General features: G+C 36.9%; 2 protein-coding genes across 5 annotated transcripts in view; both read left to right on the plus strand.

Moving 5' to 3' along the window:
* Positions 1–3,758: 3,758 nt before the first annotated feature.
* Positions 3,759–25,599, plus strand: part of LOC100853522 (uncharacterized) — a 35,339-nt gene continuing 13,498 nt past the window's right edge. Inside the window, exons 1-6 of one of the 4 annotated variants that reach the window (XM_059739790.1) lie at positions 3,759–4,291; positions 4,647–6,593; positions 6,773–7,138; positions 19,916–20,127; positions 20,372–20,409; positions 23,698–25,559. In XM_059739790.1, the coding sequence (XP_059595773.1) occupies positions 23,831–25,559 (1,729 nt within the window). In that variant the 5' untranslated portion in view covers positions 3,759–4,291; positions 4,647–6,593; positions 6,773–7,138; ... (1 more) ...; positions 20,372–20,409; positions 23,698–23,830. Of the gene's footprint in view, positions 4,292–4,646; positions 7,139–19,915; positions 20,288–20,371; positions 20,410–23,697; positions 25,560–25,599 lie in introns of all 4 variants that reach the window. The other 3 variants (XM_059739791.1, XM_010656921.3, XM_010656920.3) reach the window with 3 other exon arrangements.
* Positions 5,673–6,592, plus strand: LOC109123173 (uncharacterized). The gene is made up of 2 exons (XM_019222133.1): positions 5,673–6,226; positions 6,346–6,592. Exons 1-2 carry the CDS (start codon positions 5,673–5,675, stop codon positions 6,590–6,592), a joined length of 801 nt encoding a protein of 266 aa, XP_019077678.1.

Consider the following 25,599-nt stretch of genomic DNA (forward strand, 5'->3'; position numbering starts at 1 on the left):
AATGAAACATTAAAAATGACATTTATAGGTGAATGTATGATAGTGGAGTTACCTCAATTGAAGGTGGGATAGAATAATCCTTTTTGTTCTTATTTTCCATTGTAGCAACAACAGCAGCATATGATGTAGCTTCAACCGGGTGATCTTCATCTTTTAGGTAACCCATAGTATCATGTTCTGGGGTTGTTGGTTGGCTTAAAATTTATGGAGGAACACCATTCACTGACCCTTAACTTATTCAAATACTTATAATAATCTTGTTGACATTCCTCCAAAGTAGGTTTAAGCAGCGAACACAAAGATAACTATTGAATTCAAGTTAAGTAATTTAATTAACAAACATAGACATATACAAATATGTAAGTGACAACACTATCAAAATATATGGTAAAAAAAATTACTCACATTGCAGTCCAAAAAGATTTGTTGGAGCTCGGTGAACCTCGGTGTGGAAGTAGCTCTCCAATTTAAAATTCGTGGGCAACTCTTAACAACATGATTAGCATATTTCATTCCGATAATTGGAATAGTCTCATACACCCAAACTTGGAAGACATATGGAAATCCAACTAGACTGTATGCCTTATGTGCTATATTACCCATTTGTTCCTTTTTACCTTGGTATTTTGTCACCCGGTTCTCCAAGGCTCGTTGCATCCTAGAAATTGTTCTTTCATAACAAATCCTACCCCATGGATACTTATTAAAAACTTCCAAACAATCAACAGGACCAACCTATTGCATGTCTATTAAATTTTTCCCTTCTTTCCCAAGTAGAACATGCTCAAGAAAGTATAAGACTAATTTCACCATGTCTTTATTTTTAAGATTATCAACATTTTTCTTTTGCTTTTTTTTTTTTTTTTTGTTTTCACTTCACCAAAAGAAAGAAAAACTTTCTCCAAATGATCATTACGCATTTTGTTTTCACTATTAAAGTAAAATCTCTTATTCTCATTGATGTTTCATTATGCTGAGGAATAGGACCAAAACTTAAACCAGTGATTAATCTAAACTCATCTTCACCAAATCTTAATCCCTTTGAATTTACTAAAAACCACATTTCATCATCCTTCTTTATAAGACATTGACGTAATAACATGTGGTGCACAATTTGAATTGAAAATTTAAGTTCTGGCATAAGCAAAAAATGTTCAAAGTAAGAATCCTTGAACCTCTCCAATTGTTCCTTATTGAGCTTCTTTTTAATATTTTCTATTACACTCAGGAGTGATAGACATGTAGCCTTTGATGGGAAGTGCTCTTCTAAAGGTATTTTAACTTTAAAACATGTCGAGGGAGTAGTAGTCTATAGATTAAATAAAATTACGTTAGTAAAGATTTAATACAAAATTATAAATATTATATAATAACTGATTAACACACTCTAGTAGTTCCCAAAATTTTAAAAACATTTTTAACTAACAAATTTAACACTACTCAAATGTCATTACATAACATCCCTAAAAAGTTCAAAAATCCTAAAATTTCATAAATTCTTTAAAAACTTATCCTTAATCACATGTCATTGCATGAAATCATTGTATATTTTTTATTCACTCTACGTACATAATTGACAACAATATGTAACTACCAAAATTATAAATATACCATATGTTATTTTGAAATCAATTCAATAGTTCCCAAAATTTTAAAAGTATCAAGCAAAGAACATAGACCTACTCAAACACCATTGTATAATACCCCTAAAATTTTCAAAAATCCCTAAAATTTCATAAATTATCTGCAAACTTATCACTAATTAGATGCTATTACATTGAATATATCTAATTCACTCTAAACACATGATTGATAATAATACAGAAAACTAAAACAATATTAATACGTAATTTATTATTTTTCAACACACTGTAATAGTTCCCAAATATTTTCAAACATCAGCTAACAAACTTAAATTTATTCACTCAAAATACATAACTGATAATAATGGAGAACTAAAAAAAATTATAAATATAACAATTTTATACTTTGAATACAATTCAATAAATCCTAAATTTTTCTTCGTGCATTTAACTAATAAACTTGACCATACTCAAATATTATTGTATAACATCTTTAAAAATTTCAATAATTTATCAAATGTGAAGACTACACTCACCAGTTTAGCAGAATCACTTGCCTCTTCTATTGGTAATTGGGATTTTTGCTTAGTAGCTTCATTTTTCTTTGCTTCACTTTTTTCTTTTGTTCGCAATTGCCATTTTTGCTTTTTCACTACTTTTTAAAATCTTTTTGTCCTATCACTCTTCAATGAACTAATTGTTTCCTTTGTGCTTGAAGATATAATATGAGATAACTTGAAAAAAATAGAATAACAATTTTTCCAAGGATTCGGAATGAAACAGAGGATGAGAGGATAGACGAGAAATTTTCTAAGGTTTTTAAAGGAAATATGAGATTTTTGTTTTGTGCATCAAAGGAAGATAATGAAATAGAAGAAGATGATGAAAGATGAGGAATCGTTCTGTAAATGAAGCGGAATAGGAGACGACCTTTCCGTTTTGTGCACCAAAGGAAGATAATGTCGGCATCCAGCTCTCGAGGGGGTGGGGTCCTGAAGCAAACTACTCATTGCTCTGTTGCCCCAATCTGGCGAGGAGCATTGTTTTGAGGGAGGGAACCACATCCTTGAATTAATATTCAAATTGGCTAAAAACTCTATCCCCCGGGTACCAGGGCCCTTGTGCCCCGACCCTTGATCAGATAAAGCTGTCCACAAGTAGAAGAAGATGATGGGAGATTTTTTTTGGAAAATATGAGGAGTTGTTCTATAAATGAAGCAGAAGAGGAGACGTTGTATGTGTTGGAAAGAAAAAAAAAAGAAGGGCAGTTTTGTCTCAACCAGGTCAAGGTTTTTGCTTTTTGACTGGTGGGTTATATTTGCAAATATGAGGGTTATTTTGACCCCTTTAACCAATTAACCCATTTAGAAAAGAGCAATTTGGTTCCTCCGGGGTCCTGAAGGTGAAGTTATGTGCTAAGTTGTGGGGGTGGGGGAGCCATCCACTACATACTTGCGTCTCTCTTTGGGTGACTTTTATAAATTGTGACGAGAATAGGATTGTGGGGGATGAGAGGTTTTAGAGAAGGCTAACTTTCTAGAATCATCACCAAGCATAATCTTAATTTGATTTGTACAAATGCAGATTGGCACCATAGAGTGATCTCTAATTTGATATGCAATCAATGGTGAAAACATTGGAAAATTAGATTTTATGGAAATATCATATAGGAATTAAAAAAAAATACAATTTTATAGTGAAACCAAACATGAGAAAACCGTTTTCCTTTACATTTTTTTTTATTTTCTTGATACTTTCCGAAAACCAAACATAACCTTAATAAATGATAAGAAATTGATAATCCATATATTAAATTGATTTTTTTTAAAAAGGAAATTAATATATATTGTACTTTTTTCCCATAACTTGTAGATAAAAATATTTTTGTATTCCTTTTAGTGCTATATTCAAAATTCTATATGATATTTATGGATAAGGAAAGGCAAAGATTGGTGAAAATGGATACCTTGGTGTCCTAATCACAATAGCAAATATTTGAGCCAGGAAAAAAAAAAGGAAAGGATAATTGAATGTAAAAATATCTTTTTTATTTTATTATAAAGATAAATTAGCATTAAAAGTTAAAATAATATTTGTTTAAGGTGATATAAATGACTATTTCATTTATTAATTAATTTAAATTCACAAAAATGGGAAATATTGAGGAGAAAGAATCTCTGCTAAATTGGATTTGGGTGACAACTTTGGAAAATGCAATTTTGTATAAACAATGCTGATTCACACTAACAAATCAGGGTTTTTTGTTTTTTTTTTCCTTAAAGAGGGTGGTGAGTAGGCGGAAGATTCATGCAGTGGGCGAAGAGAATATTCCAGGAAAAGGGTGATGGGTCACGAATACGATGGGTTTAGGGGTTTGGGGTTTTTGGACATTGGCCAAGCCAAAACCACTGGCTGAGCAGGTTGTTTTTGGCTCTCTGTGAGGCCAAATCTTCAGTTACAGGAACATTGAATGGTTTTGGACATGGGTTATCAGATTTCACAAAGTGGGCATGTCTCTTTTTCTCTGTCTATGAAGCATGCAAATAGACACTTGTACAAAATCCACAGAAAACACCAGTAGGGGTTGTTGAGAAAACTCCTCCACCCTTGTTTAGAATGCCTTCTTCTTTTCTTCTTCTCCTGTTTCATTTGGTCTCTGCTGCCGTTCTCTTCTATTCCCTTATGTTCTTTGCATTTTCATTGCTGAGGTAACTTTTTTTATTTTTTTTATTTTTATTAATGTGATTTTTTTTTGGCTTGTTAGTCTTTTGCATGTATTGTGATTAAATAGCATATGACAATTAAATTCTTGGGTTAAAATCCATAATTAGCATTTTTGTTGCGGATGTCCTATGTTATGTTTTTGTTTTCATCCTTTTTCTTAATATTTTTGGTTTGGATTGCTCTTCTTTAAATAATTTGTTTTCTTTAAACTTGAAAAAAATGATGTATGTCCTTATTATTCTGTTTCCATAGCTATAATGGATTTAGTTTATTAGTAATATTGAATTTTCTTTTATTCTTTTGAAGAAACTTCTGAAGTTCACTGTTGTGGTTTTGTAGGCCAAGCTTGGAGGAATATTAGGGTTATGTTTGGGAACATTTTAAAAAACATTTTTTTTTTACAACGTTTCCCAAAAACAGTTTTTTTAGAGCAGTTTTCAAAATCAGTTCTGTTTTGGGAACTTGAAACTTTCTCTACCTAATTTTTGTGTTTCCAAATATTTCTTAAAAAATAACTTTTCTTTGTGGTGCTTTATTTTCAATCATTCTCATCTTTGTAAAATTATTTTTTAAAACAACCCCAAAAAATAAGTGAAAACAATTAAAATATATTCTTAGAAAAGACCCTATTTCAAAACAATTCTCAAAATCTATTTTGAGAACAATTGATAACCAAATGTATGTTCGTGTTTGTTTTTGCTCTCAAAAACAAAAAATATTGTTTAGAAAACTTCCCGAACATAGCCTTGATTTCTGGATTGGGTGCATTCAGGACTGTTGACTGTTTCACCCACTAGACATAATCGACATCAGGAGGTATCACTGTCCTGTTTAGGATTTTGTCCTCTTTTTTATCAAGGAAAATGGGTGCAATGAAAGTCTTTGTCAATGTTGGTGATCATGGGAGGGCTGTTGATGAGAAAGAGAAAACTCATGTCCTTGAGCTGCAAAGCTGTTGATGAGTGGCTTTACCAGGCTCAAATACCATTTAGAGGGCATAAGGGGAGATGTATCACCTTGTGGAGAAGTTCCTACAAATGTCAAGGAACTGATGAGAGAAAAGATACTTGAGTTGAAAAGGGGGAATCTCAGAAAGGAAATCGAGAAATTGAACCAGCACAATCTCTCGTTGAAGAGGAAGTCCTTCCTTAAACCAAAGAATGTCAAGCAAGAAAAGTTGGAACCATTCAGAATTCTAGTTCAGGTGTGGAGAGCAAGCAAAAAAGGACCCTGTATCAAGGGTCGATGATTTCATTTTTAGTTCGAAGAATGGGTTCGGAAAGAGCTAGTTGTGATAGAAAGGAAGAGGATATACTGTCAAGGCAAGCCAAAAACGCATTGACAGTTTTTTTTTTTTTTAATGAAATGGGCACTGATTTTACTGCTCCAACCTCAAGGGGCTTCTACAAAATTTTTAACCGGATCCTCAGTTGCCATCAGGTTGAGTGCGAATTTCCTAGCTATCAGGAGCTCAAAGTTTGGATCCTTCAATATATGGTGAAAGAGATGCTACATAATGTGCATGGGATTAGAGATACATGGGCAATAATGTGGTCTAACATCATAGTAGATGGGTGGAAGGATGAGAAGGGAAGAAACTTGATGAACTTCTTTGTTGATTGCCCCAGGGTTCTAATTTATCTTATTTTATGTTACGTTTCAGCCTTGATTGATGATGTTGATGCCTTAGTGCTGTTGTTTGAACAAGTTATTGAGGATGTCGGGGTGCAAAATGTGGTGCAAATTGTTTCCCATTCTACATCAGAAGGTATGGAAGCTGTGGGCCATAGTTTGGTGGAGAAGTGCCAAACAGTGTTTTGGAGAGTTAGTGCATCTCATTGCATAGAGATGATATTTGAGAAGATTGGGATGATGGGTAACATTAGAGAGATATTGGACAAAGCCAAGACTGTCACAAGGTTCATACACAGCTATGCAGCAGCTCTGAACCATATGAGAAATCATACATGTGTCCATGACCTGGTGAAAGCCTCCAAGAGTAAGTTAGCAATTCTCATTTTGACTCTACTGAATATAGCCTCAGAAAAGTGGGGTTGGAGAAAATGCTTATCTCAGCTGAGTGGGAGACCTCATGCTGGGCTTCCAGAAGAGAGGCGGAGAGGGTAGCTGATATTATGGTGGATCCCTATTTCTTGAGTGGAGCTGAGATGGTCCTAAAGGCAACTGTTCCTCTGGTGGGTGTTCAATGCTCAATCATTGGGGGTGATAAAGACAGTGCCCATTTCATACAAAAATCTGCCAATGCATTTCTTAGCTTGCTTTGAGGTTATATCTTCTCCCTCTCAGTCACAACTAGCTCTTTCTGAACCCATTCTTAAAACTGAAAATGAAATCATTTTGTTGACCCTTGATATGGGGTGTTCTTTTTTTGCGTGCTTTCCACCATCTGAACCAACATTCTGAATCGTTCCAACTTTTCTTTGCTTGACATTCTTTGATTTAAGGGAGGACTTTCTCTTCGAAGTAAAGATCATCAGAGACAGACATGTAACATATGTGAAACATGGATGCAGTGAAGGAAGATATTGCAGAGGAATTTGAAAATAATGAATCAATACATGCTGTTTTGGAAAATGATTGATGAGATTTGGAACAATCATTCATATGGTGCTCTTGATGCTGCAGCTAATCACTTGAATCTGAGAATCTTCTATTCAAGGGAGTATAGTTTTGATTAGGAGGTTTTTGAAGGTATTAACTGCTGTGTTGAGCATATGGTACCTGATGAAAATGAGGTATGGTCACAACTTGACCAGTATTTGATTTTGGGATGGGAAGAGCCATGGACGGAAGAAATGATATTCATCCAGGTTAGAGAAATATATTCCCTTTGATTATTCAGATCTGCACATCCTAAATGGAATGAATAGATGAGTTTCTATTTACACGTATCGAAGATTTGAATTAATAGTTAATTCCATGGTTTTTGTAAATATTATTTATTTTGTATAGCTGTCATACAAGTGTAATAGCTGTATTCTAGAAATCTGGTTGTTATTGGAATAGGATAGCTGTGTTCCTTATTGGTTGTGATTTAATCAATTATTGTATATGATTTAAGGTCTTGTACTACTTCAAAAAATAATAGAGATCATATTTATCCCTTTCTTCATGGTATCAGAGCCAATTGATACCTGACTTATGTTTCCATTATTGGCATGCATTGCCGAGAAAATCTTCTTTGCGCCTAGCCTTCATCATCCTTGCTATCTCTGGCCTTCATCTCTATTCTCAGAGTTGTTGCTGATATTCTCCTTCTGTTCTTAATTGTTATGCTTGTACTGTCATTTTCTTGCTTTTTTTGCTTTGGTTCAATTCCTATCCTAATTACCTAAGATATCATAAACATTAAAACCATTGCTTCTGTTAATCCCATTCAGAATATAGCTTCATTTTTTTGACAAAATCCTACCTTCTAAATCACTATTATGAAATTGAATTGCTTAAACTTAATGGATTGGTTCCAATCACGAAGCTATTCTTCAAAAGCAAGGGAAAAATGAAATACATGGTAGGCACTATGTCACCACCGGCTATAGAGGATCCCAAGTTTTGAGTATGGGAGCCAGTAAATTCAATGGTGATGTCCTGGTTTTCTTCACTCTGCAACCAGAAATCAGTATGACCTATATCTTACTAACCTCTGCCAAGGGCATTTGGAGGGTAGTCACTCAAACATATTCGAACAGAGGTGTAGTAGCCTAGTTGTATGAAGGTGTAGTAGCTTAGTTGTATGAACTGAAGTGACAGATCATCTCTACTATGCAAGGTTCCAAGAGTTTCACCTGGTATTGCAATACTCTTGACCTTTACCAAGATGTGGAGATGGGACCAGCGGTTGATATGAAGAAGGTGAAAAAAAATGAAAGAGGGGAAACAGATTTTTGTCTTGCTGGTTAGCCTCAATTGACAGTATGATCAAGTCTGCATGATTAAGTTTGTGGGCAGATTTTGGGAAATTAACCTTTTCCATATTTTAGAGAGGTATTTGCTTATGTGTGAGCAGAAGAAGTTGAAAGGGTGTGATGCTTGGAAAATTAGAACATCCAACACCTAAGAACTCTGCTTAGTAGCCATTAAACTTGTTTTTAAGGTTGTTTTATAGGCGGGAAATTACAAAGGAGAGGGAAGGAGACTTGTGGATAAGGACAAGATATGGTGGGACTATCACCACAACCAAAGATTTGCTGAAAAATTCATGGAGAACTGCTATATTGGAACAAATATTTCTAATAGGGAGCTGTTGGAAAGGGAGGAAACTAGTTGAACAAACCTAGGCAAGCCCATCAAAAGGTGGTGATGGAAGACTCCGAAGAAACCTTTCTTAGCAAGAATGGTCTGGAGAGGTTAAACAAGCTGCACGCCCAATTTGAAAATCAAACTGTTGGCTCCACTCCACTTTCAGGTTCCCTTTTTGTTGCTCAATCAAGTAGTATCTATGCTTTGAATTCTTCTAAAGGCTGTTGTTTGATACTTGGATCATTGATTCAAGTGCATAAGAGCATATGTGTAGTTTTTCACATTGTTTTCTACGTATTAAACTTCTTTTGGAAAGTAAATAATTCAGGTTGTTGATGAGTCATTTTCTTCCATAGCAAGTTAAGGAATAGTTCAATTGATCGCTACTTTGGTCCTAAAATCTATTCAACATGTCCCTGCATTCACTAAAGAGTTGTCCTATCCGTAGGAAAACTCACTAAAGACCTTCATTGTTCTATTGTATTCACCTCTTTCGGATATATTTTTCAGGACTCTGTGATGGAGATGATGATTGAGCAATGCTGAATTGAAAGTTCTACTAGTGGTGTCAGGCTTCAAGACTTGGTTTCCACGTCCTCTCCAAAAGTAGTCCACATTTGGCTTTGACATAGACATATAGGATATCCGCCTTTTCTTTTGTTTAAATATTGTTCCCATCTTTGTTTGAAATCATCATCATTAGTAATTTTACTTTTGAACTTGCCAAACAGATCACGTTTGATAAATACTCCTAATGTTTTTTCTGCTTTTGTTAAACCCGCTTTGATGCTTGAGTTCCTTATCACATTATAAATATTTTTACTGTTCAATGAATTGTTACTTTTATGGATGATTGCATTCGTTCAACTTGAGCTTATCTCATGAAATCCAAATCTGAAGTTTCATTGAGTTCCTTATCACATGACAAATTTTTGGTTTTTGTTGGATTGTTATTATCATAGATGATTGCATTCATTCAACTGGAGCTTGTTTCATGAAATCCAAATATGAAGTTTCATTAATCTTTCCTTTCTTTCACAATCTTAACTGCTTTCAATTTGGGGCAAAAATACACATGCTCATATTTGAAAATGGAAAAGATGATTTTAATTAAAACCTAAACATTTATCTTTAAAATGGGGATATTGTTCATCATTCTTCTTGTGTAGGCACTCTTTAACAAAATGGGGCCACTGAATGAAAAAATGGACCTTTATTAGAGGTTGCTTAGTAAGTTATTCTCCAAATGAGAGGTTTAAAAACCAACTAGGAGGAAGGTATGCTATCAGCTACCTAACTAATAAATCAGACGCATTCTTAAGTCCTTGAGTTCAAATCTCCCATGAATAAACTTGCTCCTTTTTCTCCAAGTTTCCAAGGGATTGGGAATCCATCTTTAAAGGTATCATAACCATTTGAAGGATATAAATGTTATCACCCTTCTACAAGAAAAAAATATGTTACCATGGATGTTACATTTGTAGGAAACCAACTTTATTTTGGGGACACCTATGTTCAGGGAAAGAATGACTATATGAAAGATAGGTGGTGGGATTTGATTAGTAGCAATAGCTTCCAAATTTGAGTTTCTCATTCTTGAGAATTTTTTTTTTTTCAATCTTCCAATCCAAGTATTGCACTTGACAATCCTCTACTAAGTTCATCCACTCAAAAAGAGCTTCTATTATACCTTCTATCTTTTGAAAATCTACCTATGGGTATTCTAATAGCATGCCTTTATCACTAAGTTCTCTAGACATGAAATTCTAACAACTTTCCAAGAGACCTTGAGCCTAAGATCATTGAAGGAGGTTATGAACGAGTAAATGCCAACATTAGATAAAATTGAGACTTAGGAGATTGCAGCTTACCAAAGGGAATTAGATGTAAATGGATCTATACTATTAAATACAAAGTTATGGAACATTCAAGAGGTACAAGGCTAGGTTAGTTGCTAGAGGGTACACTTGGTTGTATGATGTTGAGCACAAAGAAAACATTTGCTCAAGTGGCAAAGATGAAAAATATCAAAATTTCGTTATTATTGTTTTCCCACTTGGATTGGCATTATAACATTTTAATGTGAGGGATGTCTTTCTGTAGAAGAAGAGAGATGGAAGGAATAAAAGGTATAAAATTCTTTTCCTTGATGTTCAACTTGTACAAAGACCCACATGTATACAAAAATTCCTAGCACCAAAATTCGGAACTTTCCTAACCTAATTACACTAGATTTCATTGATTTACGGCCACATCTCAATTTGTGGAAAGCCTTAATTACAAAATCATGGCTCTCCTAATTTCATTCTTCCACACTCCTTCCCAAGCTAGTAAATAGATATTTTCCCAGCTTGGATATACTTGCTTGAAACGTTGTACTGCTTAAATCTTTTGTGAGTATATTTGCAAGTCGACGGTCAGTAGAGATGTAAGGAGTACAAATCAATCCATTATCTAGTTTCTCCTTAATAAAACGTTTGTGTATCTTTGTGTTTTGTTCGATCATGTTGCACTGGATTATGTGCAATAGTGATTGTAGATTTATTCTCTCAGTAAAGTTTCATTGGGTCATCCCATTTAATCTTCAGATTTTTTAAAATTATCTTCAACCATAGTAGTTCAAAAATTCCTTGGGCTATTGCGCAAAATTCTGCTTTTAGATTAGACCTTGCCACTAAACTCTATTTCTTACTTTTCCATTTCACCAGATTCCCACCAAGAAAGGTGCTATCTAGTGGTTGATCTTTTGTCAATCATAGATCCAACATAATTTGCATGTGTATGTTTTAAGTATTAGTCTTGAGTTTTGTTTAAATATGATGCCCTTTCTTGGAGACTCCTTAAGATATTATAACATTTAGTCAGCAGCTTGCAGATGAACCTTTTTTGGACTGTGCATGAACTGACTAATCACACTCATAACATATGCTTCATTCAGTCTTATGTGAGAAAGATAAATGAGTCTTTCTACTAGATGTTGATACGTCTCTCTATCTACCGTAACATCTTCCTTAACCTCTCTAAGCATATGATTAGGATCTATTGGTGTGCTTGATGGTTTACATGCCAACTTCTTTGTTTTCTTGAGAAGGTTTGTTGCATATTTCTACTGAGAAATAAAAATTCCCTGCTTAGAATGTGCAACCTCGATTCCTAGGAAGTATTTCAACCTTCCTAACTCTTCAATTTCAAGTTCCTTGGTTAAGCATTGCCTCAAAGTATGTCTCTCATTTTCATCATTTCCTATCATGATGATGCCATTCACATATACCAGAAGGGTTGTAACTCTCCTTGAATCTGAATGCTTGATGAACAATGTATAATCTCCTTGACTTTGTCTATATCCTATGTTTTTGATCACTTTAGCAAACCTTCTAAACCATGCCCTTGAAGACTGTTTCAGCTCGTATAGAGCTTTCCTCAATTTATACACTTTTTTAATAACTACGTCATTTCCAAATTCAGGAGGGACTTTCATATAAATCTCTTCTTCTAAATCTCCATTCAAAAATGCATTTTTGACATCAAATTGTTGTAGATCCTAGTTATAATTTGTTGCCAATGATAACAAATTCTGACTCTGTTCATTTTGGCAATCGAGGCAAATGTCTTTAGATAATCCAGATCATATGTTTGAGTGTATCCTTTAGCCACCAATCTTGCCTTATGCCTCTATAATGTCTTATTTGCTCTATACTTAACAATATAGACTCACTTACATCCCACTGGCCTTTTTCCTATAGACAATGTTGAATATGTATAGTATACTATCTTTCCTTGTTAATATAGGTCACATGTATGGTAGTTAGGACTCCTAGCCTTGTATATATATATCTCTCAATTGTAAGTAGAGATTACAATGAATGTGAATAAGGTTTTTCTCCTTTCTCTCTCTCTCTCTCAACATGGTATCAGAGCCAAGGAAGAAAACCTAATTCTTTCCTGTTTTCCGTGTCATCAACTCCGGGAAACCTTCCGGTGACCGTGTTTCTTTCCGGTCACCTTCCCCATCTCCCAATACTTTCCGGTCAGTCGGATCGTCGTTAGAAACCACTCACCGCTGGCAAATTTTCCGGCGAAATTTTCCGGCGAACTTTCCGGCGAAATTTCCCGGCGACCTATTTTTCCGACACCGACCATACCAGAAGGAGCGCCTGGAGGAGATCTCCAACTTTTGTGAAGGCACCAGCACCAAAAGAGCAGCCACGCGCCGGCCACGCGCAATTTTCCGGCCGGCGGTTGAATCTCACGCGCCGGCGCGTGGGGGCGCGTGAGAGCTTTTCCGGCACGCGCCTCCTCCTCCAGCTTCGCCTGACGCCGATCAGCCTTCCCACCTCCCTGGTTCTCCCATCCGAGCCCTGCACGTATCTCTTTTGGGGATTTTTGTCTCCGTCGGCCCTCCAAACAATCTTTCCGGCGAAGCTCCGACCACTTTTTCTCCACTCCAATCCCTGCACGTGCCTTGGGAAGTGTTCTTCTCCCTTTCTGGTGGTACCACACCGCGATCTGAGGCCGTCTCCCTTTTTCGGTGGTGCCACGCTGCAATCTGAAGCCGTATTAGGGCTCTCTTCGATCCAAACATACTTCATTCTCCAGATAAGTGGATATGGCTACTAAAGCTTCCATTTTTTCCTCTGTCATATCTGGATCTCCTATGATTACTTCGGAGAAATTAGTTGGGAGTGAAAATTATCTTTCCTGGTCTGCCTCTGTTGAACTTTGGTTTATGGGTCAAGGATATGAGGATCACTTGATTACACAGGAGGCAGATATCCCTGAGGTCGACCGCGTACAGTGGAGGAAGATAGATGCACAGTTGTGTAGTGTATTATGGCAATCGGTTGATCCCCGAATTCTTCTTCATCTTCAGGCCTATAAAACTTGTTTTAAATTTTGGACTCAGGCCAAAGGATTATACACGAATGATATCCAGCGTCTTTATAAGGTGGCTTCTGCTATTGTCCATCTCAGCCAACAGGACTTGGATCTATCTACTTATATTGGCCAGATTGCCTCTCTTAAGGAGCAGTTCTTGACTGTGATGCCTCTTACTCCTGATGTTGGGGCTCAACAAACACAGCTTGACAAGTTCTTCATGGTCCTTACTCTTATCGGCCTCCGTCCGGAACTTGAGCCTATTCGTGATCAGATTCTTGGTAGTTCATCAGTTCCGTCCTTGGATGATGTGTTTGCTCGCCTCCTCCGTATCTCGTCCACTCAGACTTTGCCATCTGATAGCGCTTCAGATTCTTCTGTGTTAGTTTCTCAAACTACCTCTCGAGGAGGACGCAGTGGTACCCGAGGTAGAGGTCAACGTCCTCATTGCACCTATTGCAATAAACTTGGCCACACTCGCGATCGTTGCTATCAGTTACATGGAAGACCTCCTCGCACTGCCCATATGGCCCAGTCCTCTGATTCTCCGCTGCCTCAGCCTCCGAGCTCCTCCGCATCTCAGACATCTCAAGCTTCTATTGCCTCTGTTGCCCAGCCTGGTAATGCCTCTGCCTGCCTTACCCACACATCTTCTCTTGGACCCTGGATTCTAGATTCTGGAGCATCTGATCACCTATCTGGTAATAAGGATCTTTTCTCCTCTATTACTACTACCTCTGATTTACCTACTGTTACCTTAGCTAATGGTTCTCAAACTGTGGCTAAAGGTATTGGTTTGGCCCTTCCTTTGCCTTCTCTACCTCTCACTTCTGTCCTTTATACTCTTGAATGTCCTTTTAATCTTATTTCCATCAGCAAAATCACTCGTACTCTTAATTGCTCTATTACCTTTTCTGATAAATTTGTGACCTTGCAGGACCGGAGTACGGGGAAGACGATTGGCATAGGACGTGAGTCTCAAGGCCTCTATCACCTCACCTCAGATTCATCTCCTGCAGTTTGCATTTCCACTGATGCTCCTCTCCTCATTCACAATCGTCTGGGCCACCCTAGTCTCTCCAAGTTCCAGAAGATGGTTCCTCGTTTTTCCACTTTGTCGTCGCTTCCGTGTGAGTCATGTCAGCTTGGGAAACATACTCGTGTCTCGTTCCCAAAGCGTTTGAATAATCGGGCAAAGTCTCCTTTTGAGCTTGTCCACACTGATGTTTGGGGTCCTTGTCGGACTGCGTCTACTTTAGGATTTCAGTATTTTGTCACTTTCATTGATGACTATTCTCGATGTACTTGGTTATTCTTAATGAAAAATCGAGCTGAGTTATTCTCTATTTTCCAGAAATTTTATACTGAAATCCAAACCCAGTTCAATATTTCTATTCGTGTGTTACGCAGTGACAATGCCAGGGAATATTTTTCAGCCCAATTTACTTCGTTTATGTCTCATCATGGGATTCTTCATCAGTCTTCTTGTGCTCATACTCCTCAACAAAATGGGGTAGCTGAACGCAAGAATCGACATCTTGTTGAGACAGCTCGTACTCTCCTCCTCCATAATCATGTTCCTTTTCGTTTTTGGGGGGACGCTGTTCTTACCGCTTGTTATTTGATTAATCGTATGCCCTCCTCTGTCTTACACGATCAGATTCCTCACTCCCTTCTTTTCCCTGACCAACCACTTTATTTCCTTCCTCCTCGTGTCTTTGGTTGTACTTGCTTTGTTCATATTCTCACTCCTGGACAGGACAAGCTTTCCGCCAAAGCCATGAAGTGCCTCTTCTTGGGATATTCCAGACTTCAGAAGGGTTATCGTTGTTATTCCCTTGAGACTCATCGGTACTTTATCTCCGCTGATGTCACCTTCTTTGAGGACTCACCATTCTTTTCCACCACTTCTGAGTCTCTTCCTGTTTCTGAAGTCTTGCCCATTCCCATTGTCTCCCCACCTGATGCTATGCCCCCTCGACCACTTCAGGTTTATCATCGTCGCCCTCGTGTCGTTGCTCCTCTCCCTTTTCCTGAGGCACCTGCTGACTCACTTCCTATCCCTTCGGCTTCACCTGCCCCGGCTCTGCCTTCTCCTAATGACTTACCCATTGCTGTTCGGAAAGGTACTCGCTCTACTCGTAATCCTCATCCTATTTACAATTTTTTGAGTTATCATCGATTATCTTCACCCTATTCTGCTTTTGTTTCTGCTATATCCTCTGTTTCTCTTCCAAAGAGCACCCATGAAGCTCTTTCCCATCCAGGCTGGCGACAGGCAATGGTGGATGAAATGGCTGCTCTGCACTCTACTGGCACTTGGGATCTTGTTGTTTTACCCTCTGGTAAATCTACAGTTGGTTGTCGTTGGGTCTATGCAGTTAAGGTTGGTCCTGATGGTCAGGTTGATCGCCTTAAGGCCCGCTTAGTTGCTAAAGGCTATACTCAAGTTTATGGTTCTGATTATGGTGACACATTCTCCCCTGTTGCCAAAATTGCTTCTGTCCGCTTGCTTCTGTCCATGGCTGCTATGTGTTCTTGGCCTCTTTATCAGTTGGATATTAAAAATGTCTTCCTTCATGGTGATCTTGCTGAGGAAGTTTATATGGAGCAACCTCCTGGTTTTGTTGCTCAGGGGGAGTCTGGTTTAGTGTGCAGGTTACGCCGCTCTCTATATGGCTTGAAACAATCTCCTCGAGCATGGTTTAGCCGTTTTAGTTCTGTTGTTCAAGAGTTTGGCATGCTTCGCAGTACAGCAGACCATTCAGTTTTTTATCATCATAACTCCTTGGGGCAGTGTATTTATCTGGTTGTTTATGTGGACGACATCGTCATTACAGGCAGTGATCAGGATGGTATTCAGAAACTAAAGCAACATCTTTTTACCCACTTTCAGACCAAAGACTTGGGGAAACTCAAGTATTTCTTGGGAATTGAGATAGCTCAATCCAGTTCTGGTGTGGTCCTTTCCCAAAGGAAGTATGCTTTAGACATCCTGGAAGAAACCGGTATGTTAGACTGTAAACCGGTTGACACACCTATGGATCCGAATGTCAAACTTGTACCAGGACAGGGGGAGCCTTTAGGAGACCCCGGGAGATATCGACGGCTCGTAGGTAAATTGAACTATCTCACCATTACTCGTCCAGACATTTCTTTTCCTGTGAGTGTTGTTAGTCAATTCCTACAGTCACCATGTGATAGCCATTGGGATGCCGTAATCCGTATTCTTCGATATATCAAAAGTACACCAGGCCAAGGTGTATTGTACGAGAACAGAGGTCATACTCAAGTTGTTGGTTACACAGATGCAGATTGGGCTGGCTCACCCACAGATAGACGTTCCACTTCAGGGTACTGTGTTTTTATTGGAGGTAATCTAATATCTTGGAAGAGTAAGAAACAAGATGTAGTGGCCAGATCTAGCGCTGAAGCCGAGTATCGAGCTATGGCTTTGGCAACATGTGAACTCATATGGTTGAGACATCTTCTTCAGGAGTTGAGATTTGGAAAGGATGAACAGATGAAACTCATCTGTGATAACCAGGCCGCATTACATATTGCATCCAATCCAGTCTTTCATGAAAGGACCAAGCATATTGAAGTTGACTGTCATTTCATTAGAGAGAAGATCGCATCAGGATGTGTTGCTACAAGTTTTGTCAATTCAAATGATCAACTAGCAGACATCTTCACTAAATCTCTCAGAGGTCCTAGGATTAAATATATTTGTAACAAGCTTGGTGCATATGACGTATATGCTCCAGCTTGAGGGGGAGTGTTGAATATGTATAGTATACTATCTTTCCTTGTTAATATAGGTCACATGTATGGTAGTTAGGACTCCTAGCCTTGTATATATATATCTCTCAATTGTAAGTAGAGATTACAATGAATGTGAATAAGGTTTTTCTCCTTTCTCTCTCTCTCTCTCAACAGACAAATCTACTAACTCTTGAGTTTTATTCTTCCCTAGGGCCTTCATTTCTGCATTCATGGCTTGTCTCCAAGTTTCATTAGATAAAACCTTAAATAAAGTGGTAGAAATCTAAAATATTGTTCAAACTTGTAAGAAAACTCTTGTGAAATGGAGACAACTTTTTGAATGACACAACATGGGAAAGTGGATACAGAGGATGTTTAGTACATTCCCTTGTTCCTTTCCTAATGGTAATAGGGAGGTTTTGATTTATGGGTTTTTTAGACTGAAGTTTTGATTGAATTTATAAGGGAGGATGAGAGACTATTACTTCATTTCTAGAAGCTGGTTCAGATTCTTGAATTTGTATGAGTTTAGGGATTGCAACTTACTTCCTCGAGTACACTTTGCCAATCATTCGATTCTCAGGAGTAGGCTCAATGGACGACAACTCAGGTTCAAAGGAGGGTACATATATTGGATTGGACACTTGTGGAAGGTCAATGAGAAAGAGGTCAATGAGAAAGAGATCAATGAGAAAGAGATCAATAAGAAAGAGATCAATGAAACAGGAATCTCAATCTTTGTCTTCTTCAATGGAATTCCCCCTTGAAGATAAGAAGTGGGAAAATAAGACTCACTTTGTTGTAAGTAACATCAGCTAAGATAAAATTTTTTTTGGATGGTGGATGGTAACACTTATATCCTTTTTGAGTTAAAGAATATTCTACAAAAAAACATTTGATTGCTCTTGGGTCCAATTTTCCCCTGTTTGGACTGTGAAGATGTACTAAGGACACACATCAAAATATCTTAAGAATGAGATGGTTTATGATTCTTGTATTAGGAAAAAATGATGAGAGTATTTCCACGAGACTTTTGAAACCTTAGACTCTCGGAGGTAATCAATTTATGAGATGTATGGTGTTTATGATGGCTTCCCCCCTAAAAGATTTAGACATGTTTTTTGAGTAAAAAGTTAGTGTTGTATCAAGGAGGTGACCATTTTTCCTCTTAGTAACTCCATTTTGTTGTGGGGTGTTTACACATGATGACTCATGAATTATTTCCTCATGTTGAAACTATGGCGTTAGGACTTGATTGAAATAATCTTTGACATTGTCAGACCAAAACCTCTTGATAGTTACACCAAGCTAGTTTTTTATCATATTATGGAAATTTAGGAGAACAAAACTCACATCAAATTTGTGTTTAATGATGAAGATCCAAGTGGCCCTAGTACAATCATCGATCCAAGAGAACTTTGTTGGAAAAATCCCTAGCACACTTGTCTTTTGTTATGCGATGAGTTGTGACAAAGGGGCAACGATGATGGTTTTGTTGAGGTCCCGACTGCTATAAAATTGTTTAAATTTTGTGTTATGATTATATTAAGTTTTATTTTTTATTTTTTATTTTTATAAGAAACAAACAAATGAATTAAATTAAGGATAAAGAAATATAAAAAAAGGATGGGGAATCCTTCCAAAATACAACGAACTAATAAGAAAATATGTTGAAGCATCCAAAGTACTAAGTAAACTTATACAAAGTAAAGTACCGCATGAGAATATACAAAAAACAACTCATAGCTCTAGTATTTGAATTATTTCCTTCCAAACAATCTTTACTTACTAACCTGCACTTGTCGAACTACACACTGAAAATCTATCAAGCTGGACCACATTAAGGGGAATGCCCTTAAATGCTGTGCTACAAGATGCCCAAAAGGAGGCAAGGAAATGAATGATATCCCAAAGAACCTTTAAAGTCCTTGTCTTGTCCAAAAAAAGCCTAGCATTTCTTTCTCCCCAAACAATCCAAATCAAAATGAGACATAGTTTGCCAAAGAACCTTGCCTCTAATGGAGCTTTCCAATCCCTTATATGAGATGGTTATCATATCACAAATACTTGTAGAAGGAATCCAGTCCAACTTAGCTTATCTAAAAAGTTTGTGACATAGCCCCAAAGTGAATGAACAATGTAAGAAAAGATGATCCACAGTTTCTATGCATGCTCTTCTAAAGTTATTAATGGTGGCCTAAAGTTAGAAGCCTTGTTAAAGGTATAATGTTTTATAAAAATGGTGAGCTAAAGTTAGAAGGCTACCTTAATACAGATTGGGCAGGTTCTATTATATATGAAAGATCAACAGTAAGATATTATATGTTTCTAGGAGGAACCTTGTCAACTTGAAGGAGTAAGAAACATTCTGCCCGTCAAGTGTGGAAGCTGACTTTATAGTTATGGCTCAAGACAACACTAAAAAACATCTCTCTCTCTCTCTCTCTCTCTCTCTCTCTCTCTCTCTCTCTCCCTCCCCCTTACTTTGACGGTGTTGTTTTTGAGTTGGTTAATATTAGATGGTTTTCATTTTAATATGCACTATCATCTTCACTTCGTTTTAAGATGTCATGATTATTGACATTGCATTGAGCAAACTTACTATTGATCTATTAAAAGTACAAAGGATTGATCTTGCTTGTGTTCCATATATCCTGTGTGCCACTCTAACGTACAAGCTTTTTAATGCTAATGTTCATTTTGTCTAGGAAATTTATGAAACACTTCAAAGCTTCATCAACACCAACCATTTGATTGGGACTGACAGTGAACTATAGTTATCACTCTGGCACCATCTGTTGATGCTTTATCAAGTCAACTCTGTGTGGGAGCTGCTGCTGCAAACAAGCCAAAAATGAGATTGACTCTGAGCTCCATGAGTGTTTTGTAGTGGCCATCAACAAATTTGATGGGCCTGAAAGTGAGTAAAATATTTCTCCTTCTGGCAGGCAAGTCGGGCTTAGTTCTTATTTCTTTATTAGGAAGACAAGTTGTGAGACTAACCCTGTAGCATGAATGCACTAAACACTAATCAAGTTGGACATGAAAGTGGAAGGTTTGTCCATTTATCAAATGAAATGGTACTTACAAGTATTAACATTGAATTTTATGTTTCTCGATTTGAGCCTACAGTGTCACATAATAAATTTTTTTTTTTTTTTCAGAAATACGAGCTTGCTAAGGATGGCAGAGAGAAATGAAGGTAATAAATGCATTGGGGGAGAAGTTATTCTTACAATCATAAAATCTTCATCACTCTCTGGAAAAGGAAAATTCAATATTGTTTTCGGCATTGATATTCAACCATCTCTCTCCTAAATCTGTATCTTTTATTTGCTTGGCCTTCCTGAGAACCCTTACCACTGTTTCTGGTCTTGTGGCCACTGGTGTTTCATTTTGCTTGTTGAGATCATCTAAACAATGGTCCATTATCTAATAACACAATGGGAGTACAATTGAATCTTTGCAATTGTAGAAGAGAGATTGAAGAATAAAAGGTAGAAAATTCTTTTCCTTGATTCTTCTTCTTTCAATCTGTACAGAGACCTGTACATATATACACATATTCCTAGCGCTGAAATTAGTAACCTTCCTAACCTAATTACATCCAATCCCTTTGATTACAGGATTGTCCTAGTTCACTTCCCATTTACAATGTTATACAGCTTCAGCTTTCTAATTTCATTCTTCAACAGTAATGTTCTTTATTATTTTAATGCAGTCAATTAAAAATTTAAACTTTACTGTTAGATTTCTTATAATGCAGTCAACTAACATTCGCTTTGCTTGCCTTATCACGTATTTGTGTTTACATGTTCATGCTGATTGCTTGACTGTTATAATTTTTTTATGATAGCTGGTTTGTTGCAACCATACCTAGAATATGGTATTGGCTTATGGGGAAAGGAAGTCAAATTCTGGTGGTCAAAATAAAAAACACTTGGTAGCAATGCTGTAAATCTAAATTGCACAAGAATAGGTATTCATTTTAGAATTCCTTGGAGCCTTGGCAAACATTCAAGTTCCACAGGAAGACAAGTTTCTTCATTAAGTGGTTAAAGGTGATTTATTTGTTCCCTTTTAGTTTTTCTCATCAATATTTGCCTTATCCAAGGGGCTGCTAAGCAAGACCAATGAGGCAAGGACTGGCAAACTAGAATAAACTGCAACTAGTGTGCTCACCAACTTTTTCTCCTCACCTAGCATGAGGGCTCACACCAAGGGAGCATTCTCAATGTAGTTTGTTTTTCTGTTCTGGTCCTTGTTTCCCAAGTAGAAGATCATCCAAGAATATGTTCTCTTGTTGAAGGAGCCTAAAATATTTCTATTTTCAACAGTTTCCACTCAAATTTATCATCTTCAATTTGATGGACTCAATACCATTGCAAATTCAGCATAATATTTGGAACTTTGTATAGAAACTGAAAACAATGATTATTTGTATCTTTTCAACTTTTGTGTTGATGAGAAAGAGAGGTAATAGAATTTGAAATGATGCTCTATATAGATGAAATTTGAAATTACCTATTTTACAATATAGATAAGATATTAGATATATTTTGTGAATTAAATAGCATTATATTTATTTATGGTGGTGGGTTCCCCTAATATAAATAGCCATTTTATTTATTAATATTACTATCAATTAATGATAATTGTAAAATTTAATTTGAATAATTTTATGAAATGGGAGAGATTTAAGGACAAACAATCTTGTGATTTTGTTAATAAATAGGATATAGGTAATATAAATATTTTAATAAAATTAAAAATATTGTTATATAGTGTCTTATCAACTAGTCCATTAAAAAGGCAATAGCATTTACTCTGCTGAATTGGATTTGGGTGGCACCTCCAAAAAACGCAATTTTGAATAGAAATGCTGATTCGCAATAATTATTCAGGATTTTTTTCTTAAGCAAGAAGAGATTAGAAGATGATTGTATAGGAGGGAGTTTGAAAATTGAAAAATTTGAAATACATTGAAGAAGTTGTACAAAAAAATCTGAAGGTGGACAAAAAATTTTGAGAAGGGGTGATGAGTTGCAGAAGATGATGGTTTTGGTTTTCTTGTTCATTAGCATAGCCAAAACCACTGGCTGAGCTGGTTGTTTTGTTACTCTTAGGTTACAGAGAGGTGTCAGGGGGAGCATTGAATGGTTTTGGAACCGGGTTATCAAATTTCACAAAGTTGGTCTGTCTCTATCTCTTCTCTTTTTCCCTCTTTTTCTTTATCTGTGAAGCATGCAAACACACACTTGTACAAAACCCACAGAAAACACCATCAGAGGGTTGTTGAGAAAACTCCACCGGCTTTGTTTCTAACGCCTTCATTTCTTCTTCTTATCTGTCTTATTCGCTCAGTGCAAATGTTCTCTTCTCTTCTCTTCCCGTCTCTTCTCTTCTTCTCTTCTCTTCTTTGTATTTTCATTCCTCTGGTAATTTTTTTGAACTTTCATTGTGATTTTTGTGGCTTGTTGGTCTCTGGTGTGTATGTTTCTTATGTATTGCAGATTGATCTATTATTATTATTATTTTGAAATTTTTAATGTGTTTAGCTGCCTGTTTCATCTATTCAATCTATGTCAATGTGTGTGTACTCTCTTTGATCCAAATAGAGCCTGCCATTCTTCCCAGCATTACAATGGGAAAAGTGGTAACAACATTTAGTCCTATATTTGCTGCATTCTTTTTAACCATAGCACTACCTATTGCCATCTATTTTTGATGTTTAATCTAGTTCATTTAGAACCCCAAATTACTCCATATTCCAATTAAATGTTAGTAATTCTGGATAAATTGTGACTTTTTTCTGCATAAATAGTTGTATTGCAATTAAGTCTTAGATTAACCTCCATAATTAGCATTTCGAATAGGATTTAAGCATAGATTGTTGTGGATCTCCTATGTTTTGGATTTCATTTTCTAGCTAAATATTTTTTTGTTTCTGTTTTGTTCTTCTTCAAAAAACTCGTTTTGTTCAAAATGAAAGAATTATGAGTATCTTTATCATTATTCAAGATTATGAACCTTGATCTCATAGTGGTTTCACTTTTCCTTGTTGTTCTATTGGATATGTATATCTCTTTACTTGGATTAGAACACCTACAAATGTTATTCCCAAAGAACAATCTGATTACCACTCAAGCAAAAAGCCATTATAAAATTAAAAATGCTGTTATACTTAGTTGGGGACCATTCTTTTGCTTTTTGTGTAATAATAAAATTTCGCAATTTTTTACTGTGTTTTCATGGCAGATATATTTAAGTTGTTTTTTGTTTTGTATCATTTTTGCTTTGTGCATTTTAAGTAAAATGTGTAGGACATCATCATACTAGCCTGGATTTGACCCTGGTTGAACCCTCTGCATTTCATATGTAACACTGTCTGTTTCAATTACCATAGTCAAATTTATGGTTTGTTGGTAATATTTGAAATTTTTTGTTTCTCTTGAAGAAACGTCTAAAGTTCACTCTTGTGGATTTTCAGATTGTGTGCATTCAGTGGACTGCCGTCATTTTCGGGCATATTTTCTCATAGTTTCATCGGTTGGAGAGATTATCTGCATTCTAGAACGACTGGTTGTTGTGAAGTTATCAGCTTCCAGTTCAGAACAAGAAGAATGGCCACAAACGATGTCTCTGCCAAATTTCATGATCATGGGAAGGCTGTTGATGAGCAAAAGAAAAAGGCTCAATGCAACTACTGCGGTAAGGTGGTGAGTGGCTTTACCAGGCTCAAATACCATTTAGCAGGCAAAAGGGGAGATGTATCAGCATGTGGAGAAGTTCCTGCAAATGTTAAGGAACTGATGAAAGAAAAGATACATGAGTTGGAAAGACGGAAACTCAGAAAGGGAGTCGAGAAAATGAACCCGCCTGATCTTTCTTTGAAGAGGAAGTCCTCCCTTGAATCAAAAAATGTCAAACAAAGAAAAGTTGGCACTATTCAGAGTGCTGGTTCAGACAGTGGAAAGCATGCAAAAAATGACCCTGTATCAAGGGTCAATGAAATAGTTTCATTTTCAGTTTTAAGTATAGGTTCAAAAAAAGCTAGCTCTGACAAGGAGGGAGAAGATATACCTGTAAGCCAAGCTAAGAAATGCATTGGCAGATTTTTGTATGAAATGGGCACTGATTTTAGTGCTGCAACCCCTACAAGCTTGCGCAGAATGATTAATGGCATCCACAGTTGTCATCAGGTTGAATATGAGTTTCCTAGTCATCAGGAGCTGAAAGGTTGTATCCTTCAGGATGAGGTGAAAGAGATGCTACATCATGTGCATGGGATTAGAGATACATGGGCAACCACAGGGTGTAGCATTGTAGTAGATGGGTGGAAGGATGAGAAGGGAAGAAACTTGATGAACTTCCTTGTTGATTGCCCTTGGGGTCCAATTTGTCTTAGATTATGTGACATTTCAACCTTGTCTGATGATGTGCATTCCTTGGTGTTGTTGTTTGAACAAGTTATTGCGGAGGTCGGGGTTGAAAATGTTGTGCAAATTGTCTCCCATTCTGCATCAGAATGTATGGCAGCTGTGGGCAATACTTTGATGGACAAGTACCCAACATTGTTTTGGACAGTCAGTGCATCCCATTGCATAGAGATGATGTTGGAGAAGATTGGGATGATGGGCACCACTAGGGAGATACTGGATAAGGCAAAGACCATTACAAGGTTCATATACTGCCATGCAATGGTTCTGAACCTTATGAGGAATCATACACTTGTCCATGACCTTGTGAAACCCTCAAAGAGCAAGTCAGCCATCCCATTTTTGACTTTACAAAATATAGTTTTAGAAAAAGGGAGGCTGGAGAAGATGTTTATCTCATCTGAATGGAAGACCTCATGCTGGGCTTCCAGAAGAGAGGGGAAGAGGGTAGCTGATATAGTGCTGGATCCCTCTTTCTGGAGTGGAGCTGAGATGGTTCTAAAGCCAACTATTCCTCTGGTGGGTGTGCTATGCTCGATCATTAGGGGTGGTAAGGGACAAATGTGTTACATATATGAAACAATGGATGCAGTGAAGGAAGACATTGCAGAGGAATTTGAAAATAACGAATCCCAATACATGCCCTTCTGGGAACTGATCGATGAGATTTGGAACAATCATCTACATAGTGCTCTCCATGCTGCAGCTAATCACTTGAACCCGGCAATCTTCTATTCAAGGGACTACAATTTTGATAAGGAGGTGTTTGAAGGTATTAACTGCTGTATTGAACATATGGTACCTGATGAACACATCCAAAATGAGATATGGTTGCAACTTGAACAGTACAAGGATGCGGAAGGTGATTTTGGGCTGGGGAAAGCCACTGAGAGAAGAAACATTTTTCATCCAGGTTAGAAAAATATATCATTTTAATTGTTACAACTTTTGCT

Source organism: Vitis vinifera, chromosome 9 (assembly GCF_030704535.1).
Source record: "Vitis vinifera cultivar Pinot Noir 40024 chromosome 9, ASM3070453v1".
NCBI classification, from domain to species: Eukaryota; Viridiplantae; Streptophyta; class Magnoliopsida; order Vitales; family Vitaceae; genus Vitis; species Vitis vinifera.